At 41.9% G+C, this 25,331-nt stretch overlaps 1 protein-coding gene across 1 annotated transcript; it reads right to left on the reverse strand.

The window, feature by feature from the left end:
- Positions 1-22,352: 22,352 nt before the first annotated feature.
- LOC126299492 (uncharacterized) lies at positions 22,353-25,072 on the reverse strand. The gene is made up of 2 exons (XM_049991437.1): positions 23,252-25,072; positions 22,353-23,198 (listed from the first exon to the last, which is right to left on the reverse strand). Exon 1 carries the CDS (start codon positions 24,988-24,990, stop codon positions 24,025-24,027), a length of 966 nt encoding a protein of 321 aa, XP_049847394.1. The 5' UTR covers positions 24,991-25,072; the 3' UTR covers positions 22,353-23,198; positions 23,252-24,024.
- Between the last annotated feature and the right edge of the window lie 259 nt (positions 25,073-25,331).

The raw sequence follows: 25,331 nt of genomic DNA on the forward strand, positions 1-25,331 counted from the left end.
ACGCTAAAACCTGCAGCTAGTGTGGTCCTTTTAGCGTTATCGTGAGATCTATACTGCTCTTCTGGAGGGCTCTATCTTTTAACATGGGCTGGGGAGTGATCCTAATGTAACAGACACGCGAAAAAGTTTCACGCTAAAACTTGCGGGTGGTAGTGGCCCTTTTTGTGTTATCGTAAGATCTATACTGCTTTTCTGCAGGGCTCTAGCTTTTAACATGGGCTGGGGGTTGTCCTTGACATACCTGAGACGCGAAAAAGCCTGACGCTAAAACGTGCGGGTTGTATAGTTGTACAGGTAGGCTCGCAGGGTGGGTGCCCAGCCCCTCTCTTTCCTAGCTTAACACGGTTCTGCTCTCGGCTTCTGTCCTCGTTCTCCCCTCGGAACTGCGTCTGCCTCACGGTGGGAAGGTACGACATGCATTTAGGCATTCTTGTGTTAGTCTGTGGCATTCCATTTGCTCACTCGTTACTCATATTACTTTGGTTAATTTAATGTCACGATTTATTCCGAGCTATGTGACATACTACTGGATTTGCTTATCATGTCAGGGTTTTCATGTAAGGTGTTGGATTTGCCTGACACCTTACATATCACCACCCTTCGAACTTAATTTTTGCACTGAATTTAGCCAATGATTGAATCGTTGTCTAAGTCAGTCAAAAAGTTTCTAATTTATCTAAATTTTGTTGCACACTGTTCAACCACATTATTCTGTTCTATGCTAGTTTGTATTACTAATTTATATTTTTATATTCTTCCACATTATAATAAAAAACGACGTCAGAAGAATATTTTTTGTCTATTGTTAATTTTTAATTATTTTCTTTCTTTATTTAAGTGTGTAGTTTGTTATTTAAGAAGTTTGTTATCGAAAGTGAGGAGTCTTTCACACCATTTTTCTTATAAATATTGTTTTTATAAATGTAGTAATTAAGTAAAATCAATTCCTATCACATTTTCTAAATATCATGTGCAAGAAAAATGTTTTTGTTTCTCGACACTCATTTCAACATTGTTACACTAACAAATAAGAATTATTTCCTAGAATTGCTTTGACAAAGAAATATACATACACACGTATTGAGGTATTATCCTAATAAATGGTACAAATGTTAAAGAAAGGGAAAACATCCAACAAGATAATTTTTTATTCTTGGTTCTTATAAGGAGAAAATAAGTAAAATATAGTTATTCTTTCATTTTTATGAGGAGAAAATAAGTGGTATATAGTTTCTTTATATACTGTCCATTTCAGAACTAATGACTTGTTTTTATCGACAGTCTATTTTTTACTTAAGTCCATAGTCAATGTCTGTTATTTTGTAGTTCATTAGCTGTCTGGTGTGCTTAACGTATTTAGTTTTTTACACGTTTCCTTTGCACAATTCCTACATCACATAATTTGATTTCACACGTTCACACAATCCTATGAATGTTCAAGCATGAGGTTGGCGAATGTTTTTGCACGAAGGTGATGGACTTGAGCGGGATGGATCTGGGCAAGTATTTGATGTACAGCTTCGTTCGTCGTTCCTTGATGGTTTTGCAAGTGTGTGTTGCTGTTGCGGAGGTCCCATAATGGAATGGAGCTGTGAGTGCAGAATCTCGTGGTTTACTGGCTTTGTATGCGTGAAAGTCATCGTTATGTGTCGCTGAATGCGGTCGTTTTTCGTTGTAATACTTCGCAGACGACTAGTTTACAATAGGATAGGGATTTGGGAAGGTATGTCGTCTATTCTTCACCCGTCTTCTTTCTTGGTCTCAATCTTGCGAATCTTCAACTTCTGTTCTTCCCGCTTTTTCTCTGCTTCTTACTTGATTCTTGGTTCTTCTCTGGGCAGGATATGGAAATATTTATTGATGACTAGTTGCTTTAAAGTTCTCCTCCTAGTAACAATTTGATAAATTGTTTGGGCGCATCATTTTTAATTTGTGGAAGTTCTTCTTCAGTTTTGTGCATCAGCGTGCTCTTTAATAGCAGTAGTGTGACTTTTACGCATATTTTTTGCCAGTGGTGGCTTGCCCAAGCGGTCTTCTCGTCCGGCCGTTTTTTTTTTTTGCTCGCTCCGTTCTTTCGGGGCTCGGAGACCCTTCCGGCGTTCGCCGTCCCAACTCCGTCCCGCCGCGTCTCAGCAGGGGTCTGTCACTGTGCGGCTCGGTGTTCCATCCCAGCAAGGTTCCACCTAGCGGGCAAATTTATTGCCCACTTTCGCTACAAGGGCCTTCTGTTGGTTCGCTGTCCGTTCCCTTCTCTCGACGCTCCTGCTATGTAGGAATCGTGTCTTGCTAATTACGTCTTTTTCTTTCTTGATACATCTCGCGTTGCAACTTGTGGGTCATTGCATCTCTTCCTTGCTGGAGCTTTTACAATGGTTCTTACAAAAAGTTTTACTTATAATCATCTAACATACATCTACTATCTACTTGTTTTGCGCCTACTTAAAAAGCTTTACAAATTTCGGCGCCCTTTCCATGTTACAATTCTAAGATATTTGGAGTCTTAACGTCTACTCAAGAATCCTCAAATTCGTTTTTATTTTTTTTTATTTTTGTGTAGTGTCGTGGTGTATAGCATTTTAGTATTTCATGCTGTTAGACTATCTACGCTTTATCCCTTCACCTTAATCTATGGTACTCTTGTGTTATTATTGAAACTACTTTCTTTTTCCCACCTTCCTTTCTCTTCATTCTTCTTTCACCTGACGATCTTATCTGCAACATAACCTTGAAATATTGTGCTGATTATTTACGAGTAATAAAATTAATCTTCAAACTTGTACTGAAAGTGTTTAATACTGCCAGTCTTAAGTAAAAATACCTCTGCTTTATCTCTTAAAATATCCTCTAATTCTCTTTTACTGTGTTCCGAAATACCTTGAACTTCTTGCAATTTTTTGTCGATTTCTTTATGGACTTCTAACGTGAGTTGAGGCGATTCCCCCTTTTGTGCATACCATTCTAATTCTTCATCCTCTTTATCTCGCGTCATTCTTAATTGTTTGTTTATAACCGGTATTTCTTCTAATTTTAGCTTTTGCTCAAAGAGAAGTGTGACATTCCCGAATGTTACGCTACCTTTCCCCATATCTATTATCGCTCGTCTCTCATTTAAAAAATCTGCACCTATAATCAAATCTACAGTTAGTTTAGGTATAATCACGAAGTTGGCTTCGATCTTTTGACCTTGGCACGAAAGAGTTAACCTTGTTTGTCTCGTAACTTCCGCAGCATTGTTTCTAATAGGACCTCTTACTTTAATCTTACGTGTTTTTAGAACTGGTAATTCCTCATTGGCATTACACTGCATGAATAAATGTTCTGAGATCGCAGTCAGTTCACTTCCGCTATCAATTACAATATTGACTGGGATATTCTTTACCATGGCCTTCACAATTGATTGAATTTGAAAGGGTTGCTTCTGTTCTTCTTCCTCTTGCATCAACGAATCCTCCACTGAATCATACATGAGTCTTTTCAGGAATTTCACTTGTGAATTCGAACTTTCTGTAGGACAAGCTTCGACTGCTACTTCTCTCTCTTTTATTTCCTCTTCTCTATTTCTTCCTTCATTTACGCTTTCTTCTACATCGTCTACTTTTTCCTCATCCTCGTCTATCTTCTCCTTCTCCATCGCTACTTCCACATAATTGCATCTAAATGCTCTAATTATCGCTTCATAACTTCCTTCATTATATACGTTGGGTTGTGTGCCCACTCGTAACTTATTTTCAACATCTGTCGACTGCGCATTATCCTCATTGAATTTGCTTTCCCTAGTTTTCATCTCAAATAGCTCTGCAATACTCATTACTTCGTCCTTTCCTCCTACATTCGTTGTGCAGGCCTCTAGTAATTCATCTTCCTCGTCAGTATTCTCCCAGTTAATTTCGTCCCCACACGATATTGTTATTTCCTTGTCTTCGTTTTCATCTGGTCCCTGCGGATTTGTTTCTTCCTTCTTCTCTTCTCGTGATAAGATTTTTACTTCTCTGTTCAAGGTGCTGCAGTTTTCCTGGGTCGGTGCGTCATTCTCTTTGGCATGGGCGCTTAGCTGTCAAATCGAACGTTTACCGGGTTTTGGTGGTCTTACCTCAACCTCTTCTATCTGTATTCGCTTTTCTAGTTCAGCTTGTTGATAGTGGTTTCTTTGTTGATAATTTGTCGGTCTATTGGTTCTCCAGTACCCGTTCCAGTGGTCGTTATTCCCTCTGTAATAGTTGTTGCCGTTCCTAGGTGAATTATAGTTATTGCCATATTCTCTTCTAAATCTATAACCGGTTCTTTGTTGAAATCTATTGTCGTTTCTTGGTGCAAAGGTATCACGTGGTTTGTAATTATTGTTTCTTCGTACTGTGTCTTGTGGATTCCACCGCTTTTTGCTTTCGTTTCCACGTGCGCTTCGTCTTTTTCTTGCGTCATCTTCCGAAAATATGAACTCTAGTTCCCTTAGAATACCTTTAAATGCTTCGACATCATTGCCTCCGCGACCTACTAATGATTGCTGGTATTTCAATGGCAGCTTCATCGCGCATAATTTAATTAACTCTCCGCCACTGTATGGTACATCTAAGCATTGATTTTTGTTTGTCATTACTTCGAAAAATTTCACGGGACTCTTCTCTCCTGAATTTTCAAAATATGGGTTCTGTAATAATCCGTACTTCACTTTGTTCTGTGCTTCGCTGGACCAATATCGTGAGAGAAACTTCTCTCTGAAATCTTCGTACGATCGGCATGTCGCTGCAACATTTTGCATGATTTCTGCGACTGTTCCTGACATGTGTGCACATATAAAGTCTAATTTGTGTGCTAGCGTCCAGTGTTCTGGTAATCCTACTCGGAATTGATCAATAAAAGTTCGTGGATGTAATGAGTTTCCTTCTCGAAAGTGTTGAAATTTTCTGACTGTGAGGAAATGATCGTTGTCGTACTTCGTCATAGTTCCATATGAAATTCGCGATTCTTCGCCACTTTTGTTTCTGATCATTTCTCTCGTCGTTCTTTCCTGTTGTGGTACATCCATTGTATATTGTCCACTGTAGCTTTCGCGTACCCTTGCGTAGTATCGTTGGAGTGGTACGCAATAATTTTCTTCCATCGGTTGTGAACATGTAGCTGAATGCATTGCACTGTACTGTTCGCGACCTGGCTTTCCGTTGTCACGTATGTTACTTTCCGCCTGTGATTGGAATCGCAAATGCGTAATGTCTTCGTTAATTTCTTGTTTCTCTGGTGCTGTTACAGATACGGATGTGGTTGTAGACTCTGTGCTTGTTCGATCCTGTTCACTACGCTCTTCAATGGTTTGCAACAACTCTGTTCGCAATTTCTGAAATTGTCGCTTCGTTTGCGCTTCTGTTTTGACTATGCGGTTATCATATGTTTTCAGTGCTGCTTTTGTGATACGTTTGTGTAACACACTGTTTTCGACAATTTCACGCGCTGTGCCTGCTGCTTGTCTAGTAATTACATTTATTTGTTTCTTTAGTGTCTTGACTTCTTCGTGGATGTTGTTACGTAATGTTCTCATCTCGTCCTCAGTGTCATTACGCAATGTTTGTACGTCCGCTTGTACCTTGTCAATGTCTGTTCTCAATTGATTGTGAGCTATTATTAAGTTTCCTATCACTTCTCGAGATTCTTTTGCCTCGTCTTCAATATGACTTAGGTGTAACTGAATTTTTTTGTTTTGTTCTTTAATCTCACGCATTTGTCTCGTGGTTTCTGCATTCTGAATTTGAATTTGGTTCACTATGTCTTTATTTTGCCTTGTAAAGGTTTCCGTAATTTGTTGTAATAATTCTGCCAGATTGGTGGGTCCTATTGCCTTTTCTTCCGACGTCCTACGCTCTGTGTTTTCGCCCAAGTGTTGGTTCGCAACCGATTGCATTGAACTCTGCTGTGACGCGTTTCTGCTCACATTCCTTGTACTCTGTGGTGAGGGATCTCTGATTACTTGTACTATGGGTTCTACATATTCAAGACGCAAGTTAAAATCCTCATCGACTGTCTCTCTACTTTCCTGCTCCTCTGTCGTATGCTGACCTACGTTTTCTATGCCTTGACGTACATTATCCTCGTTATGGTGCGATATCTGTCCTATTTCTCGCGATACTGCATCGTCTGTTGTACTGTCCTCTATTCTCTGTCGATTTTCATGCTGGGTCTCTACCTCAATTCGGTCAAAGTCACGATATGCCATTGCTAATCTTTCCGAAGCCCTTATATTCTGTTTTAAAAGCAATTCACACGCCCTACTTCGCGTCAACATGCGCTTATACGATCTCACACGTTTCATAAAATTTTTGTTCACACGATTTGACACAACCAAGACTGACAATCCATTCACTTACTTGTTGGGACAGAACCAACTTGTCAACGATGTATCCGCCACCTCTGCGCTTGCATTGAAGAGAAAACTTAATTCTAACAATTTTCAAAATTCATAACTTAATTATGCTATTGTCTCTGGTGAATGTCTTTCTTGAATACTTTTACTATCTATCGCTGCAGCTACTGTTTTCGACTATGTATAACTTCAAAAAAATTTTTTTTCTTTCAACGAAAAAATTTTTACCAGGATATTTTTCTGACCTAATTAGGCATGTGGTCGACCTTCAATCATGGTATTTTACCATCCTCGCAGGGTCGCCATTTTCTAAACATTCATGGTAGTGTCTGATTGTACTATATCGTGTCTCCCTACCACTTTCGCGCAACGACGCTCTGAGCGTGTTTTTTAGGGAATTAACTAGTTTGAACCTGGGACCTGCTGCTGGTAAGGAGACGCCAGACCACACATGACATGTAGAATTCAGAAGAGTTCAGTGAGACTAGCGATGATATAACCAAATACTAAATGATCTCAGCGTCAGCTCCACTGCACTCCCTGTAAAAGAATCTTAATACTAACTAAATATAGTGGAAAGGGTTCAAGGCTTTCCTATTTTTAGTTAGCTGGTAAAATAACGTCGAAAAAGCAGTTAAGTTTACCATTGGAAATTTATTCTAATCACAAAACATCGTTTATAAATTGCACTATTGATGAAAGGAAATGTTTTAATACAGGATGGTAAAAACCAACTGCGTTCAACAAAAATGTGAACGAATATTCCCTAAATGGGTTTCCAAGTTCTACAATCGATCGAAGGATGACCTATGCCATATCACATCTATAATCTAGGTTTAATTTAAGTTTCACAAAAGAGAAAACTATCAAAATGGCCTACAGTGACCCTCAATTATCTTCAATTACTTATTTAACATGTCGTAAATTACAGTGGCTGATGTTGCTTCTCAATAACTATATAAAAGAAAAATCATCGCGTTTCAGATCTGTTCTTCGAGTGGCAAATGTGAACACCATGAGTTTTAATTAACGATCGACATTAGTATTACGCAAAAACGGGATGTAACAGATGAGACTTCTGCAGTTCTGAGTGGAGCCTTATGCGCTCAAAAATGCGGCATCGCGTGCGTTCATTACCTTGTCGGTGTTTAAGCAGCGTCAGGGCGGCAGCGGCCGGCGCAGCAGCCATCCAGCCCGCCGTCTCGGAACTAACTCTCGAACTTCTCCTTACTACAATTTACCGAAGTTAGTTTAAAAAAGCTATCTGGCTGTGTTTTCATCTGACCAATCAGGGTCTCAATGTTAACCTTACGCTCCGCCTACAAAAATTCTGTCTATCCAATGGGAAACGTTATACTTTTCGTGGTGGGGCAATGTTTTTAAAGTTTGCAACGTAACAGAGACGCTAAAAAGTCTCACGCTAAAACCTGCAGCTAGTGTGGTCCTTTTAGCGTTATCGTGAGATCTATACTGCTCTTCTGGAGGGCTCTATCTTTTAACATGGGCTGGGGAGTGATCCTAATGTAACAGACACGCGAAAAAGTTTCACGCTAAAACTTGCGGGTGGTAGTGGCCCTTTTTGTGTTATCGTAAGATCTATACTGCTTTTCTGCAGGGCTCTAGCTTTTAACATGGGCTGGGGGTTGTCCTTGACATACCTGAGACGCGAAAAAGCCTGACGCTAAAACGTGCGGGTTGTATAGTTGTACAGGTAGGCTCGCAGGGTGGGTGCCCAGCCCCTCTCTTTCCTAGCTTAACACGGTTCTGCTCTCGGCTTCTGTCCTCGTTTCTCCCCTAGGAACTGCGTCTGCCTCACGGTGGGAAGGTACGACATGCATTTAGGCATTCTTGTGTTAGTCTGTGGTATTCCATTTGCTCACTCGTTACTCATATTACTTTGGTTAATTTAATGTCACGATTTATTCCGAGCTATGTGACATACTACTGGATTTGCTTATCATGTCAGGGTTTTCATGTAAGGTGTTGGATTTGCCTGACACCTTACAGCTTCCCTAATAAATGTTTGGACAGTCATAGAGCACATATTTTTATACGATACAAAATGAGTATACAATATCTAAAGAGGGACCGGAACCGTTGTTACCCAAAATCTCTTTACCATATTTAAGGACAACACGTTGTTTAACGTCGTTACCAAAAATCTCGAAAAGTTCTTATCATATTTACTTAATATTTTCACAAGACGTTCTACTAAACATTTGGACAAACATGGGCAATACATTTTTTAATATTTATGATGTATAAATACACAATATGTAAAGAGAAAACGTTGCTTCCAAAAATCTCGAGAAGTTCTTGACTTCCAATTTTTAGACGTTACTCAAATAAACATCTGAAATGTCATAGGTTTAATATATAAATATACGTACATAAAGGATACACGCTGGTGGCAAAGATCTCTAAAAGTTTTTAAGCGATTAATTCAAATTTTTAACGCTACTGTAAGAAATGTTCAGACGGATACAGGCTACATTAAAAAAAATGTTGTTGCTGTTATGTTCTTTAGTCTAGTGTGTGATTTGATGCAGTTCTCCATGCTACTCTATTCTGTGCAAGTCTCTTCACCTCGGAGTAGCTACCGCAACCTACATCCTTCGGAATCGGCTTAGTGTACTCATCTCTTAGTCTCCCTCCACGATTTTTACCCTCCAAACTTCCTTTCAGTACTAAATTGGTGAGTTTTTGATGCCTCAGAGCGTGTCTTACCAACCGATCCCTTCTTGTAGTCAGATCGTGCCACAAATTCCTCTTCTCCCCAATTCTATTCAGTACCTCCTCATTAGTTACGTTATCTACCCATCTAATCTTCCCCATTCTCCTGTAGCACCGCATTTCGAAAGCATCTATTATCTTCTTGCCTAAACTAGTTATTGTCCATGTTTCACTTCCATACATGGCTACACTCCATATAAATACTTACAGAAAAGACTTCATGACAGTTAAATCTATACTCGTTATTATCTAATTTCTCTTCTTCAGAAACGCGTTCCGTGCCGTAGCCAGTCAACATTTTATATCCTGTCTACTTCGACCATCATCAATTATTTTGCTCCCCAAGTAACAAAACGCAGCTACTAATTTAAGTTTCTCATTTCCTAATCTAATTCCCTCAGCATCACCTTATTTAATTCTACTGCATTCCTAGTCATCGGCAGACCTCAAAATTTTTATTTCCTCTCTTTGGATTTTAATTCCTACTTCAAATTTTTCTTTTGTTTCCTTTACTGCTTGCTCGATATACAGATTGAATAACATCGTTTATAGGCGACAACCGTGTCTTACTCTCTTCTCAACCACTGCTTCCTTTTCATGCCCCTTAACTCTTATAAATGCAGTCTGGTTTTTGGACAAACTGTAAATAGTCTTTCGCTCCCTGTATTTTGCCCCTGCCATCTTCAGAATTTGAAAGAGAGTATTCCAGTCAGCATTTTCAAAAGCTTTCTCTAAGTCTACAAATGCTAGAAACGTAGGTTTGCCTTTCCTCAATCTTTCTTCTAAGATAAGTCGTAGCGTCAGTATAGCCTCGCGTGTTCCAGCATTTCTACGGAATCCAAACTGATCTTCCCTGAGGCCAGCTTCTACCAGTTTTTCCATTCTTCTGTAAGGAATTCGTGTTGGTATTTTGCAGCCATGACTTATTAAACTGATACTCTGTAATTTTCATACCTGTCGACACGTGCTTTCTTTCGGATTGGAATTATTATAGTCTTCTTGATGTCTGAGGGTATTCCGCCTGTCTTACACATCTTGCTCACCAGATGGTAGAGTTTTGTCATGGCTGGCTCTTCCAAGGCTATCAATAGTTCTAGTGGAATGCTCTCTACTTCTGGGGCCTTTTTTTGAATTAGATCTTTCAGTTCTCTGTCAGATTTTTCACACAGTATCACACCTCCCATTTCATCTTCATCTACCTATTCTTCCATTTACATTATGTTACCCTCAAGTACATCGCCCTTGTATAGAACCTCCATACACTCCTTCCACCTTAATGCGTTCCCTTCTTTGCTTAGGACTGGTTTTCCATCTGAGCTATTGATATTCATACAGGTGGTTCTGTTTTTTTGCAAATTCTCTTTAATTTTCCTGTAGGCGGTATCTAACTTACCCCTGATGATAAATGCCTCTACACCCTTACATTTGTCCTCTAGCTGTTGTCAGTGTGTGAGTGTTATGGTGACGAGTTGTGTAACGGATTGACCTGGCAAGTACCCTTTGGCTCCTGCAAGAAGCAATTTCCATCCCATACTGCTACAGAAGTCAGACAGACGCTTCTAATGTACCAAAAAGAAATGCCTAAAAAAACTTTCAACAATAAATATCTTCTGGAGTCGTCAGCTGTAAGAAAAATACACCAAAATATCCTATTTCTTACTTAGCTAGTGGGATACTTGGGTACTGGAGTATTGCTAGGTAGTGTAAGAAAAACATTAAACGAATGGAAAATATTATTTATTGCAAAATCTGAGAAAATCAAGGGAAACTTTTATTTATAAACTGATACCCAAATTTCCGGGTTCTTTTCGGAATAGGAGGTTACCGCTTACGGATAGGAATCCTGTTAATGAAATTTATATACATAGTGTGGGAAAGCTCTTTTGTCCGTTTTCTTTAAGAACGTTATTTACTCGGCAGAATGGTTGAGAGCCACGCCTACTCAACTTGAATAATCATCCGACTGAATTTTTCTAAACACGGTCGAGGCTGTCTCGTGAGAAATGTAATGGAGTGATGTGAATGAAGTATGTTATTTCTAAACGAGGAAAGATGGGGCTCGCCTACGCTGTAGTGCACAATACCATGAGCTGCGACCACTGCTGCATGCATCGTTCGCCCCTGAAAAATAACAAAACTCTCTCTTTATATCTGGATTGACCTTCGCCAATCGAACACTCACTACACCTTGGTGAAGTCAAGGCCTCATATCTGCCTATTGGCGTGGTACACCAGTCAGATAACCAGTCCACCGTGATGCCACTCAATGTTCGCTCACAGGCGCTAACTAATTGTCTGTGTTCACACCGCACATTAAGTGTCACAGCCAACACACTGAACAAACGCTTACTAACGAGCGACTCAATTTAGAGTATCTCTCCGATTTGCTAGCGACAGAGGTGCTCTCTCAATGCAGTACTGAGTAGAGACTTCGTTCCTCACTCTCTGTGTACACGCACGAGCGCACTCGCACCTGCTCCTTGTTTCCGCTTCAAGAGTGTCACCGGAACTACCCTTCTCCATGCAAAAAGAAAAAAGGTTTATCATCCACTGCCTTTCCATTACTCCTCCGCCTCATTGCGTCAGAAACAGTCCGCCAATCAGCTTTACTCTTACAAATGGGAGAATGGCGCTCTGTTTAAGCCGACCAGTCTGCAAATATATAGCATCTGCGTTAGGCGTTTATTGTCCACCTGTGAGAACTCTGAAACTGCACACTAGGTCCGTCAAAAAATGCATATGCTGGGGCTCTCCCAAACAATACAGCGGGTTTGGCTTTTAAGGTGAACACACAGGCCATTTTCCATTTTCTCCAGCAAAACTCTGTTTTGGTCCGTGGGCAGTCGGCCGGCCGGCGCAGCTGGGTGCTAACTCACCCTCCTACGGACTTTTCAGCGGGCAGGTTGCCTCTGCTGAACAAAAACTCTTTGTGGCCATTGTGTCTTGAATGTCTGTGTACGCCAGCCTCGGCTTTTTACTCTATGTGCCCACTTGCGATTTATTTATTAGATTTGCATATCGATGAAACGGAAATATGTAAAACTGACTATACCCTATTGAGTTTGGGCTCGAATGAAACGTCTTGATACACAGAATACGATGGTGAGGTCGGAATATGTAAGAAAGGAAGGTCAGGAGGCCACGCCACCTTACACTGTCCTTGCTTAGCCATTTTGCATTTCCTGTCTATCTCATTTTTGAGAATTTTGTATTCCTTTTCACCGGCTTCATTAACTGCATTTTTATATTTTCTCCTGTCATCAATTACATTCAGTATATCTTCTGTTACCTAAGGATTGCTACTAGTTTTCATCTCTTTACCTACTTGATCCTCTTCTGCCTTCACTGTTTCATTTCTAAAATTTACCCATTCTTCTTCTACTGTATTTCTTTCCCCTGTATTTGTCAATCGTTTGCTAATGCTCTTTCTGAAACTCTCTACAACCTCTGGTTCTTGCAATTTATCCAGGTTCCATCTCCTTAAATTCCTGTCTTTTTGCAGTTTCTTCAGTTTTAATCTAGAGTTCATAACCAATAAACTGTGGCCAGAGTCCACATCTGCCACTGAAAATGTCTTACACTTTTAACATCTGGTTCCTAAATCTCTGTCTTACCATTATATAATCTAAATGAAATTTTCCTGCGTCTCCAGGCCTCTTCCACATATACAACCTTCTTTCATGATTCTTAAACCAAGTTTTAGCTATGATTAACTTATACTCTGTGCGAAATTCTACCAGGCAGCTTCCTATTTCATATCATACCCCCGCCCCCCAGTCCATATTCTCCTACTACTTTTCCTTCTCTTCCTTTTCCTGGTATCGAATTCCAGTGCCCCTATGACTACTAAATTTTCGCCTCCCGTAACTACCTGAATAATTTCTGTCATTGCATAATATATTTCTTCAATCTCTTCGTCATCTGCGGAGCTAGTTGGCATTCAAACTAATAGTTCTGTGGTAGGTGTGGGCTTCGTGTCTATCTTTCCTACAGTAATGCGTTAATGATGCTGTTCGTAGCAGCTTATTCGTACTCCTATTTTTTTATTCATTATTAAATCTACTCCAGCATTTCCCCTATTTGATTTTGTGATCTAACATTCCATACTCTGATCCGTAGAATACCAGTTTTCATTCTCCTAATAACGACATCCTCCTGAGTAGTCCCCACCTGCATATCCGAATGGGGGACTATTTAACCATACAGTAAAGCTGCATGCCCTCAGGAAAAATTACGGCTGTAGTTTCCACTTGCTTTCAACCATTCGCAGTACCAGCACAGCAAGGCCGTTTTGGTTAATGTTATAAGGCCACATCAGTCAATCATCCAGACTGTCGCCCCAGCAAATACTGAAAAAACTGCTGCCCCTCTTCCGGAACCACATGTTTGTCTGGCTTCTCAACAGATACTTATCCGTTGCGGTTGTACCTATGGTATGGCTATCTGTATCGCTGAGGCATGCACGCCTCTCCACCAATGGCGAGGACTGTGATCCATACGGGAGTTTAAATATACACTATGTGATAAAATGTATCCGGACACCTGGCTGAAAATGACTCACAGGTTCGTGGCACCCTCCATCGGTAATCATGGAAATCAATATGATGTTGGCCCATTTTTAGGCCTCGATGACAGCTTCTACTCTCGCAGGCATATGTTAAATTAAGTGCTGGAAGGTCTCTTGTGGAGTGGCAGCCCATTCTTCACGAAGTGCTGCACTGAGGAGAGGTAATAATGACGGTCGGTGAGGCCTGGCACAAATTCGGTGTTCCAAAACATCCATAAGGTGTCCTATAGGATTCAGGTTAGGACGCTGTGCAGGCCAGTTCATTACAGGGGTGTTATTGTCGTGTAACCACTCCGTCACAGGCCGTGTATTATGAACAGGTGCTCGATCGTGTTGAAAGATGCAATCACCATCTCCGATATTGCTTTTCAACAGCGGGAAGCGAGAAGGTGCTTAAAATATCAATGTAGGCCTGTGCTGTGATAGTGCCACACAAAACAACAAGGTGCAAGCGCCCTCTATGAAGAACACAACCACAGCACTACCTCCGAATTTACCATGGCAGATGACGTTCATTGGGCATTCGCCATACCCACACGCTGCCATCGGATCTCCACATTGTGTACCGTGATTCGTCACTCCACACAACGTTTTTACACTGCTCAATCGTCCAATGTTTACGCTCCTTGCACCAAGCGAGGCGTCGTTTAGCATTTACCGGCGTGATGAATGGCTTATGAGCAGCCATTCGATCATGAAATCCAAGCTTTCTCACCTCCCACCTAACTGTCATAGTCCTAGCAGTGGATCCTTATGCAGTTTGCAATTCTTGTGTGATAGTCTGGATAGATGTCTGCCTATTACACATTACCACCCACTTCAAGTGTCGGTGGTCTCGGTCAGTCTGCACGCGAGGTCGGCCTGTACGTCTTTTCGCTTTACGTGTCCCTTCAAATTTCCACTTCACCATAACATCAGAAACAGTGGACCTAAGGATGTTAAGGAGCGTAGAAATCTCGCGTACAGACGTACGACACAAGTGACACCCAGTCACCTGACCATGTTCGAAATCTGTCAGTTCCGTGGTGCGTCCATTCTGCTCTCTCACGAGGTCTAATGGCTACTGAGGTCACTGATATGGAGTACCTGGCCTTAGGTGGCAGCACTATGTACCTAATATGAAAAACGTATGTTTTAGGGGGTGTCTGGATACTTCTGATCACATAGTATATACGCAATATGTAAAGGGGAAGAGACTTTAGCGACGATCTTGAGAAGTTCTTGACCGATTTACTTTAGATTTTTTCACGATACTCTAATAAAAATTGGTACTGACATATGCTGTATATTTTTCAAACATTAATTTGCAGGTTTTCTGTTACAACCAACTGCGAGAAAGGAAATGCTGTGCTGTGTGGTGCTGCGCTGTGAAAGTGTGCCGTAAAATGTTTCAGTCATTTAACTGCTATAGCAGGGCATTTAAAGTATTATACAACTGGTTTTTCTCAGGGTAGGACAAATGAAAGTGGCCCAGACGAGTAGATACGATTGGACGTAGATGTTTGCATATAACCACATCCCGCGACGTTCACATCACGTATACGCCCGCTACGTGATCCACACAGTTTCAGAGTGTATTTAGGGCTGTATCAGTGTGAGTGGCCCGCATCTCGTGGTCGTGCGGTAGCGTTCTCGCTTCCCACGCCCGGGTTCCCGGGTTCGATTTCCGGCAGGGTCAGGGATTTTCTCTGCCTCGTGATGGTTGGGTGTTGTGTGATGTCTTAGGTTAGTTAGGTTTAAGTAGTTCTACGTTCTAGGGTACTGATGACCTAAGATGTTAAGTCCCATAGTGCTCAGAGCCATTTTTTCAGTGTGAGTGGAGTAGTGCAAAAGGGGCGATGGTACTCACAGTGGAGCAGCGGGTGAGCGGGTGTACGTTATGGAAAGTTACGTGACAACAAAGTCGTGGAAACGGTGTGGTCAGTTGTTTGCTGAGAGGTTTAATGGTGTTTAAGTGTCAGGAAAGAGTGCCTTGCAACGCTTAGTCCGAAAACGGCTTCAGGCGGGAACTGTTTCGAACAAGTCTAAAAACATTACGAAACGTGCCCGTCAGAAATTGCTTCACAGTCCTACCAAATCAACCCAACGCCAGTCGCAAGAGACCGAAACGTCACGTCGATCATGTTGACGAACCCTCCACCTGGGCCTGCATGTGCATCCTTACCGAGTGTCTGTTGTTCATGCATTAAAACCAGCAAATGCTCCTCAGCGCCTCCAGTTTTGTGAGCGGCATTGCACTGAAATAACAATGAATGACACTGGACACGGATCTAATCTTTATGTCTGATGAAGCCTAGTTTCACTTGAGTGGTTATGTCAGCTCACAGAATCACAGGTTCTGGCAGCGGAGAATCCGCATAAATTCCACGAAACACCACAGCATGATCAGAAGGTTTGGGGGTGGGTGTGCAGTGTCTGCACGCAGCATTATTGGTCCCATCTTCTTTCATCAGACGCTGCCTTCGGCCCGCTATGTTCACAACATTGTAAAACCATTTGTAGCAGCATTAACGGAGGAGGAAAAGAGCTACAGTTACTTCCAACAGGATTGAGCAGCTGCCCGTACTGCCGGACAAACCTTAGAGCACAGTTACTGGTTGCGGCCGTAGCTGACCGCCAAGGTCACCTGATGTGTCAGTGTGCGATTACTTTGTATGAGGAGTCCTCAAGTGAAAGTTGTATAGCAACAACCCTCATAGTTAAAGAACTGCAGCAGAAAATGAGATTGCAGCAATTCCAGCAGCCCAGCTTCGTTCCTCCTTCAGCAACTTGCTGACCAGACCCCAAAGGTGCCTAGAGATGAATGGTAGTCACTTTCAGCATCTGCTATAGTCAGGTTAGTACTGTATTTTCTTACCTCTACCGTTTTCCTTTGCATCCTGGGACTCTGTTCTTCCAACCACTTTTATTTGCCCGTCCCTGTATAGTCTTTCCCTTAATAAATAATTTTAAATGGAAATGTATACACGACAATGTGCTGTTTCGTTTTCTTCCTCGTACTTGGTGTTAACAGGAAATTGGGACGTCGTTTTTATGGCTTATTGGCTTATGATTAGAATATTACGTAATCTGAATCATTGAACCGTAGTTATCCTACCCATTCGCAGATTAAAAATACGCAAAATACTGCCATTGAAGCTACTATCATCTCAGGTCCAGTAGCCAGAAATACATCTTTCATATCCCACGCACCAATGGCCCCAATAATTCTACATGTGAATCTACATGCAGTCTCTGCAAATCACATTTAACTCCCTGGCAGAGGGTTCATAGAACCACCTTCACAACTCTCTATTATTCCAACCTCACGGAAAGAACGAGCACCTATATGTTTCCGTACGATCTCTGATTTCCCTTATTTTATCATGATGATCGTTTATCCCTATCTAGGTCGGCGTCAACAAAATATTTTCGCATTCGGAGAAAGTTGGTGAGAAGATTTCTCTGCAATGAAAAACTCCTTTCCTTTATGAGTGTCCATCCCAAATAATTTCAGTGATGCTCTCTCCCCTTTTTCCTCGATAATACAAAACGTGCTGCCCTTCTTTGAACTTTTTCGATGTACTCCGTCAATCCTATCTGGTAAGCATCCCATACCACGCAGTAGTATTCTAAAAGAGAACGGACAAGCGTAGTGTAGGCGGTCTCCTTAGTACATCTGTTGCATTTCCTAAGCCGGCCGCTGTGGCCGAGCGGTTCTAGGCGCTTCAGTATGGAACCGCGCGACCGCTACGGTCGCAGGTTCGACTCCTGCCTCGGGCATGCATGTGTGTGATGTCCTTAGGTTAGTTTAGTTTAAGTAGTTCTAAGTTCTAGGGAACTGATGACATCAGATGTCAAGACTCATAGTGCTTAGAGCCATTTGAACCATGTGAACTTCGTGTGAGTGAAGAGATAGTTGTGTTTCACGAGAACGATGTTTTCTAAATCCGTGTTGACTGTGTGTCAATAGACCATTTTCTTCGAGGTAATTTATAATGTTCGAACACAATATATGTTCCAAAATCCTGCTGCACATCGACGTTAATGATATGAGCGTGTAATTTAGTGGATTACTCCTACTACCTTTCTTGAATGTTAGTGTCACCTGTGCGACTTTCCAGTCTTTGGATACCGATCTTTCGTTAAGTGAACGGTTGTTTGTGATTGTTAAGTATGGAGCTAATGCATCAGTATACTCTGAAAGCAACCTAACTGGTATACAGTCTGAACCAGGAGACTTGTTTTATTAAGTGATTTAACTTGCTTTACTCCGAGGGTATCTACTTCTACGTTACTCGTTTTGGCAGCTGTTCTTGATTCGAATTCTGGAATATTTACTTCGTCGTCTTTTGTGAAGCCATTTCGGAAGGCTGTGTTTAGAAACTCTGATTTGGCAGCACTGTCTTCGATAGTATCTCCATTGCCATTACGCAGAGGAGGCAGTGATTGTGTCTTGCCGCTAGCATATTTCACATACGACCAGAATCTCTTTGGATTTTCTGCTAGGTTTCGAGACAAACTTTCATTGTGGAAACCGCAGTGAAATGTGCGCTAAATTTCGAGCTTCTGTAAAAGATTGCCGTCTTGGAGATTTTGCGTCTGTTTAAATTTGGCATGTTTTTTTCGTTGTTCCTGCAACAGTGTTCTGACCCGTTTTGTGTAACAAGGAGGATCAGCTCCGCCGTTTGTTAATTTATTTGGTATAAATATCTCAGTTGTTGCCGATATTATTTATTTGAATTCAAGCCACACCCGATCTGCACTTACATTGTTAACTTGGAAGGAGTGGAGATTGTCTCTCAGGAAGGTGTCAAGTGAATTTGTACCTGCTTTTTTTGAATAGGTATATTTTTGGATGATTTGGAGGGTTACAATATTGAATCTCGCTGCGAAAACCCTTTTTTCACTAATCCCTGTATCCGTTTTGATGCTCGTTATTAACTCAGGATTATTTGTTGCTAAGAGGTCAAGTCTGTTTTCACAAGCGTTTACTGTTCGCGTGGGCTCGTGAACTAACTGATCGAAATAATTTTCAGAGAATGCGTTTAGCACAATTTCGGATGATGTTTTATGCGTACCTCCGGAATCAAACATGTATTTTCGCCAACATATCGAGGGTAAATTAAAGTCACCACCAACTATAATTGTATGAGTCGGGTACGTGTTTGACAGTAAACTCAAGTTTTCTTTGACCCTTTTTGAGCAATTGTATCAACTGAATTGGGAGATCGGTAAAACGATCCACTTATTATTTTATTCCGGTGCCAAGAATGACCTCTGCCCATACGAACTCACAGGAACTATCTACTTCAATTTCGCGACAGTATAAACTAATTCTAACAGTAACAAACACTCGACCGCCAACTGTGTTTAGCCTATCCTTTCGGGAGACCGTTAAGATCTTCGCAAAAATTTCAACTGAACTTATCTATGGCTTTAGCCAGCTTTCAGTGCCTATAACGATTTGATCATCAGTGTTTTCTATTAGCTTTTGGAGCTCTGGTACTTTCCCAACATAGGTACGACAATTTACAACTGTTATATCGCTAGTTACTGTATCTACGTTCTTCCTGTGTTCGGTCAGCACCCTTTGTGACTGAAGCCCTTTTTGTGTTTCCCCGTGGCGCACTAACCTAAAAAACCGCCCAGTCCACGTCACACAGCCCCTGCACCCCGTGTAGCCTCCTCCTGCGTGTAGTGGTCTCCTAACCTACTCACCGAAACCCGAAACCTAACCGTCCTATGGCGCAAGTCAAGGAATCTGCAACCTACATGGTCGCAGAACCGTCTGAGCCTCTGATTCAGACCCTCCACTCGGCTCTGTACCAGAGGTTCGCAATTGGTCCTGTCGACTATGCTGCAAATGGTCAGCTCTGGTTTCATCTTGCAAGCAAGACTGGCAGCCTTTACCACTTCTGTTAGCCGCTCGAAACCAGAGAGAATCCTTTCCGATCCAAAGTGACACATATCATTGGTACAGACGTGAGCCACCATCTGCAGTTGGGTCACTCTATGCTCTTCATGGCATCCGGAAGGATCCGTTCCGCGTCTGGAAGGACTCCATCCGGTATGCACACGGGGTGCACATTGGCTTTCTTCCCCTTCTTGGCAGCCATGTCCCTAAGGAGCCCCATAACGCTCCCAAATATCGATAATCCCACCCTCTGTGATTGTCCAGATCTTGCAGGCTGAGAGGTTTCACAGCAGCACCTGGAACCTGTTTGTCAGACTAACTAGAGATGTCCTATATGCAACTCCCTGGGAAATCTTTCGCCGCCTGTTACGACCCGGAGCGATCTCCCATTCGACCACAGGTCGAGGTCAACCTCAGTGCGAGCAATAAGTGGGTTGACCACCGGTGAGGGCCGATCGGAGGACTCAGACGTGCTGGACGTCCGCTGGATCCTCACGGCCGGGCTATAACAGTGGTGACCATCCACTGCAGCTTCAAGCTGTGTAACCGAAGCCATCACAGTCTTGAGCTGAGAGCGAAGTGTCACCAACTCGGCTCGCATCCGCACACAATCACAGTCCCCATCTGTACTAAAGACCGTGGAAAACTGAACCCAGCTAACGGGCTGTCGGCACGTGCTGCGAAACTCTACTGTAGACGCTGACGAAAACGCACGAACTGTGTCTAATAAATTAGATCAATACGCAGAGATTCAAATACCTAATTACCGAGTCACCCAGGTGAAACTAAATAATTCACCCCTGGCTAGGAACTTGTAATATGCCACAAAGTCGGTTTACTTTCCGACGCAAACGAAAACGCGAGAACTGTGGCTATTAGATAATAAATTAACACGCAAAAACTCAAGAAACTCAACTATCAAAGGAGACAATGAAATTATACAATTGGCTCCTAATTAGGAACTGGCACAAGAGACAAAATCGGTTACTTCCCTGTTGCTGCGTCAGTCTCGGCCGGCTACTGCTGCCGTCTCCCATTCATGTTAAGCAACTTCAACTCCCAAGCAAGGTTTTGTTTCCAATAACAAGAAACAAGGCTCAAGGTCAGAGAGAGGGTAAAAAGGAGATGGACAGGGATTAGGGGAGCAAATGGACATAGAGAATGGGTAGGAGGAGATGGTCAGAGTGAGGTGGAAGAGAAAATGGAAAGAGGCAGGAAGGAGGAGGTTATTTACAGAGAGGTGTTAAGAGGACGAAGAGGACGAGATGGACAAAAAGAGGGGGAAGAGGAGATCGACAGACAGAGGGAGAGGAGGAGACGGTCAGTGGGAGGGGTCAGAAGGAGATCCATTCCGATACATACAGTATTTACAAATTATGAAGCATCGCCGTGTTTGCTGGTATGAATATAAAAACGACAAAAGTAGCTAACATGTGAAAGGAAAATCAGAAATAGTGGGGATAAAAGGAGAAATGCGAGACAAACATAGAAAGAACGGATTCTTAACGATGGAATTGGTTGCAACACGTCTAGAAATAGGAAAACTGCTACAAAATCCTGTATTCAACATAATTATGAAATAGATCAATGAATATGACAAAAGTGAACACCATAAAGCTAGACTTATACATAAGAAAAAACTTGATCTTTCAATCCATAACCATACTGAGTACAGTGGAATTTTAGTGAAGAGTTAGAACTTAAATTGTTCAATAGAGTAAAAACCTGATGGAAATAGAGTTTACTAATAGTGAAACAGATTGAGTACATAAAGGTCTTGTGTATGAATTAACATGTAAACGAACTCATAGTAACATGATAAACAGTAATGGATTAGATATAGCAGCTAATACAGTTAAGCTTCCTGTTGCAGAACAAAACTGTATTTACTGGAAAAATCCACAAAATGAATAGCAAACGAGTTTATGATACTAAGAAAAATAAATCCCACAAGAAAGAAAATAGAAATATTCTTACCATTTGTGAATGTATAGGAGACGGACGATATCATAGTATCGAAGTTCAGAAAAGGAATTCAGTAATTATCCCGTCCGAGGAAGATTACACAAATAAAAATTTGGAATTTTTGCACCAGAAATAACATTATTCAAGTAGAAAGAGACCTGACCAATCGATGACAATCGTTAGTTCATTAGCCCTAAAGAAAAATGAATTTTTATTTGATAACTGAGAAAATGACTGATTTTTCGAACAATTGCATTATCAACTAATAATAAGTTAGGAAACTTACTCGTCCATAACATAAAATCAAATACACAAACATACAACAACAGCGAAGTGTACAAAGTATCATACCCCAGTTGTCCTGCCTACTATGTAGGGAAAACAGGCAGAAACTTAGAAACGCATTTTCAAGAACACATAAATGTTTTCAGGGTCGACCATTTCGAAAAATCAGTCATTGCACAACATATGGTGGAAACGATACATGTCATCAACAGTCTAGAAAGCAATTTGGTACTACTCCATGATACATATTTACTTTCCATGTCCGGAATTAGACTCCAGACTTCCAAAAATCAGTAGCAAATATGGCCTTGTCATTTGCCTCCCATATGTCATTCATTGTGCAGGGCTGGTCTAAATATGGACAGATAAGCAGGTGTTGAGGCTCCTGGGCAGAACCACACAGACAGAGAGAGTTCTCATTCTCTTTTAGGAAACCCCATTGCTGCAGGTTTGTCTTGCACTTTGGAACTTCTACCCACATACGGTTTAGGGTTCTCCAGACTGTGTATGGTAGGTCTCCACCAGGTGCCAGTTCTTCTTTTACATCTTTATGGGGGTTTCTCAGGTCGTTTTCCCGCCTTTTCAAACGATTCTCTGCAGTCCACCCTTCCAGGGCTCGGGTACGTGACAGGAAACTCTTTCTCGAACAAAGCCGGCGGTCAGCAGGCTGGTGTGCATATAAAGGGTTTTTTCGGCTTCGTCAGCGATGTCACGTCGTATGTTGGGCGGTGCGATCCCCATGATTAAGTACATCTTCAGCACTGGGGTTGGCCTCAAGCATCCGGTAACCATCCGTGCCATTTCATTCACCGCGTCATCAACTTTTCTAGCGTGTGTTGATGCAGACCATACTGGAGCAGCGTATTCCGCGGCTGACACGCTGAGCGCAAGGGCTGAAGTTGTCAGGACTTTTGGGTTTGCAACCCAGGATCCACTGGTTAGCTCCCTGATGATGTTTCTAGTTGAGACTTTTTCCCTTGTGGCAATACAATGATGTTTATAGGTCAGTGTGCGATCCAACGTGACACCAAGATATTCGGGCGTTTTACAATGCTCGAGACGTTCACCTCCCCATATTACATTTAATTCACGATTTGCCTCCCTGTTTTTTTAAATGGAATGCACAGACCTGCGTCTTGGAAGGGTTCGGCCTTAGGTGGTTTGCCTCATAATACTGGGAGAGAGCTTCCAAGGTACTGGTTAATTTCTCCTCTACGTCCATGAAATTGTTACCTTGGGCTGCAGTGTCATCGGCATACATAAATTGGCGCGTGATCTTTGGCACTGGTTGGTCGTTTGTATATATATTATACAGAGCTGGGGCGAGGACGCTTCCCTGAGGTAGACCATTCCTCTAATTTCTCCACCTGCTCTTCTTGCGCTGGAGACAGACGAAAAATCTCCTATTATGCAGGAAAGTACCTATCAGTGATGTTAAACGGCAATCTCTTGTCACATTATATACTTTCCTAAGGAGCCTCCGATGCTTTACAGTATCATATGCAGCTGAAAGGTCTATGAATTCCACTCCCGTGATCTCTTTCCTCTCAAAGCCATTCCCGATATGTTGGGTCAGGTTCAGGACTTGACCGCAACACGATTTGCCTGGTCGGAAACCTGCCTGATGTGGGATGATCTGTTGTTCCGAGACGCTTTCTATGCGACTTAGCGTCAGGCGTTCCAAGATATTAAAACAGTGACATAAAAGAGACACAGGTCGGAAGTTTTTTGGATCATCAGAGTCCTTCCCTGGTTTTAGAAGTGCAACCACTCAAGCTTTCCTTCACATATTTGGAATATGGAGCCTTTCTACACATGCGTTTATCAAATCTAGCAGCCACTGTAGGGTATAACTGCCAAAGTTTTTAATTTGCTCGACTCTAAGTTCATCGATACCAGGAGCTCTGTTAATCATCAAGCTGGAAATGGCTGCAGTAAGTTCTGACATTGTAAATGGTATCTTGAGGTGATGATTTTCCTCTGCCGGATCGAGTGATAATGGTTCCTGGGACTTTCTGCCGTCAGTTTTGCCATTCATAAGGAGTGTAGTGGCGACTTGGTCTGCCGTGACGTTAGTAAATTTATCATTTGACTTTGCGGCGTCACCATTAAGGTTCTTTAACAGTTTCCAAGCCCGCCTACTGTTCACTTTCATGTCCAGGTTCTCCACGAGGTCACACCATTTGGCTTTGCGGTTTTCAGGTATGACTGGCATGAGTTCATCGCCTGCTAGAAGTGTCTCATCATTAAATGGGTCGTTACCGAAGAGCTTCTGGTATCTTTCCAGTAGTGGCTTTGCGTCCTTAGATAGTCCCGTAATATACTGTTTCTGCATCCTCGCGGTATTATTTTCCTAGACACCTTCTGAACGAGTTTGACAAAAGAGTCATATATCTCAGGTTGTGGGGGGATTTTTGTTATTTCTACATCAATGAGCTCTCTAAATTTCTTCCAGTTGGCCTTTTTAAAATTGAATCTTCTTTTGAAAGGAACATGTCCAGGCTTAACAACTGCATTGAACGTGAAAATTATGGGCCGATGCTGCGTATGGGGAATTGGCTCCCCAATCAGTTTTCCACATTGACTAGCGAGTTTCTTGCTAACAAAGATGTTAACGGGATTGTACCCTTTCTTCCATCTGCCACTATTAAAGGAGCTTGGCTGTTTCGGGTCATTTATGAGCAGTAGATCGTGTACCTCAGCCCTGGTCTCTAGTTCCACTCCGCTGCTGTTAGTTTCTTTATAGCCCCATGAAGTGTTCTCACAGTTGAAATCGCCCAATACAAAATTAAAGTCTTGGTAACTGAAATTGCCAGGCTCAATGAAGACAAAATCTGATTCTGGGGGTTTGTACACAGAGGTAACGTTATACTGCTGAGTTCGAACGGTTAATATCTCAATGTCTTGCCTGTCAGTCAGTGATGCAGAAGTGACTCTAATTCCTGGCCTGGCGAAGATGGCAATACCGTACCGTTCATGTGGTCTCTCCAAGATCATCTTCATTCCATCTATTTTGGGTGTGGGTCTTGTACTGCCCCGATGAGTTTCTTGAATCAGGAGGAAGTCACACTGATATTCTTTACACAAGTCAGATAGTAAAACTTCTTTGTCTCTCGATATTCCTTCCGTGTTTATCGACATAGTCACAAATGGGCTTAGAAAAGACCGTTTGGGTAGGATCTTATTGGTCTTCATTTTCTCAGAAGTCCGTTCCGGTTGTTGAAGGATTAGCCGCTGATAAATCAACGTTGCCCGGGGTGCGCCAGATAGTGGTTCTCGTTTACTACATAATGAAGCCAACGGTATGACCCTAAATCTGTTGAAAAAACTGGAGATATACCTCCAGGAATAAAAAAACCCAGAATCTATGTTTAATAAACAAACAGATTTCCCAAGCCATTGTTATTGCACTAATTTTAAAGACCTATTCTAAAGTTATTTCATGCATACGTCAACTGTTTAATAATTATATCTGTAGCACTACGAATAAATTCATCTTTGACCACACCATGTACAAAAACATCTGTGAAGTGTTT

Source organism: Schistocerca gregaria, chromosome X (genome assembly GCF_023897955.1).
Source record: "Schistocerca gregaria isolate iqSchGreg1 chromosome X, iqSchGreg1.2, whole genome shotgun sequence".
NCBI lineage: Eukaryota > Metazoa > Arthropoda > Insecta > Orthoptera > Acrididae > Schistocerca > Schistocerca gregaria.

Bases quoted from the DNA above. Each gene is read 5' to 3' on its own strand.
- LOC126299492 (XM_049991437.1), bottom strand. From the start codon at position 24,990: ATGAAGACCAATAAGATCCTACCCAAACGGTCTTTTCTAAGCCCATTT.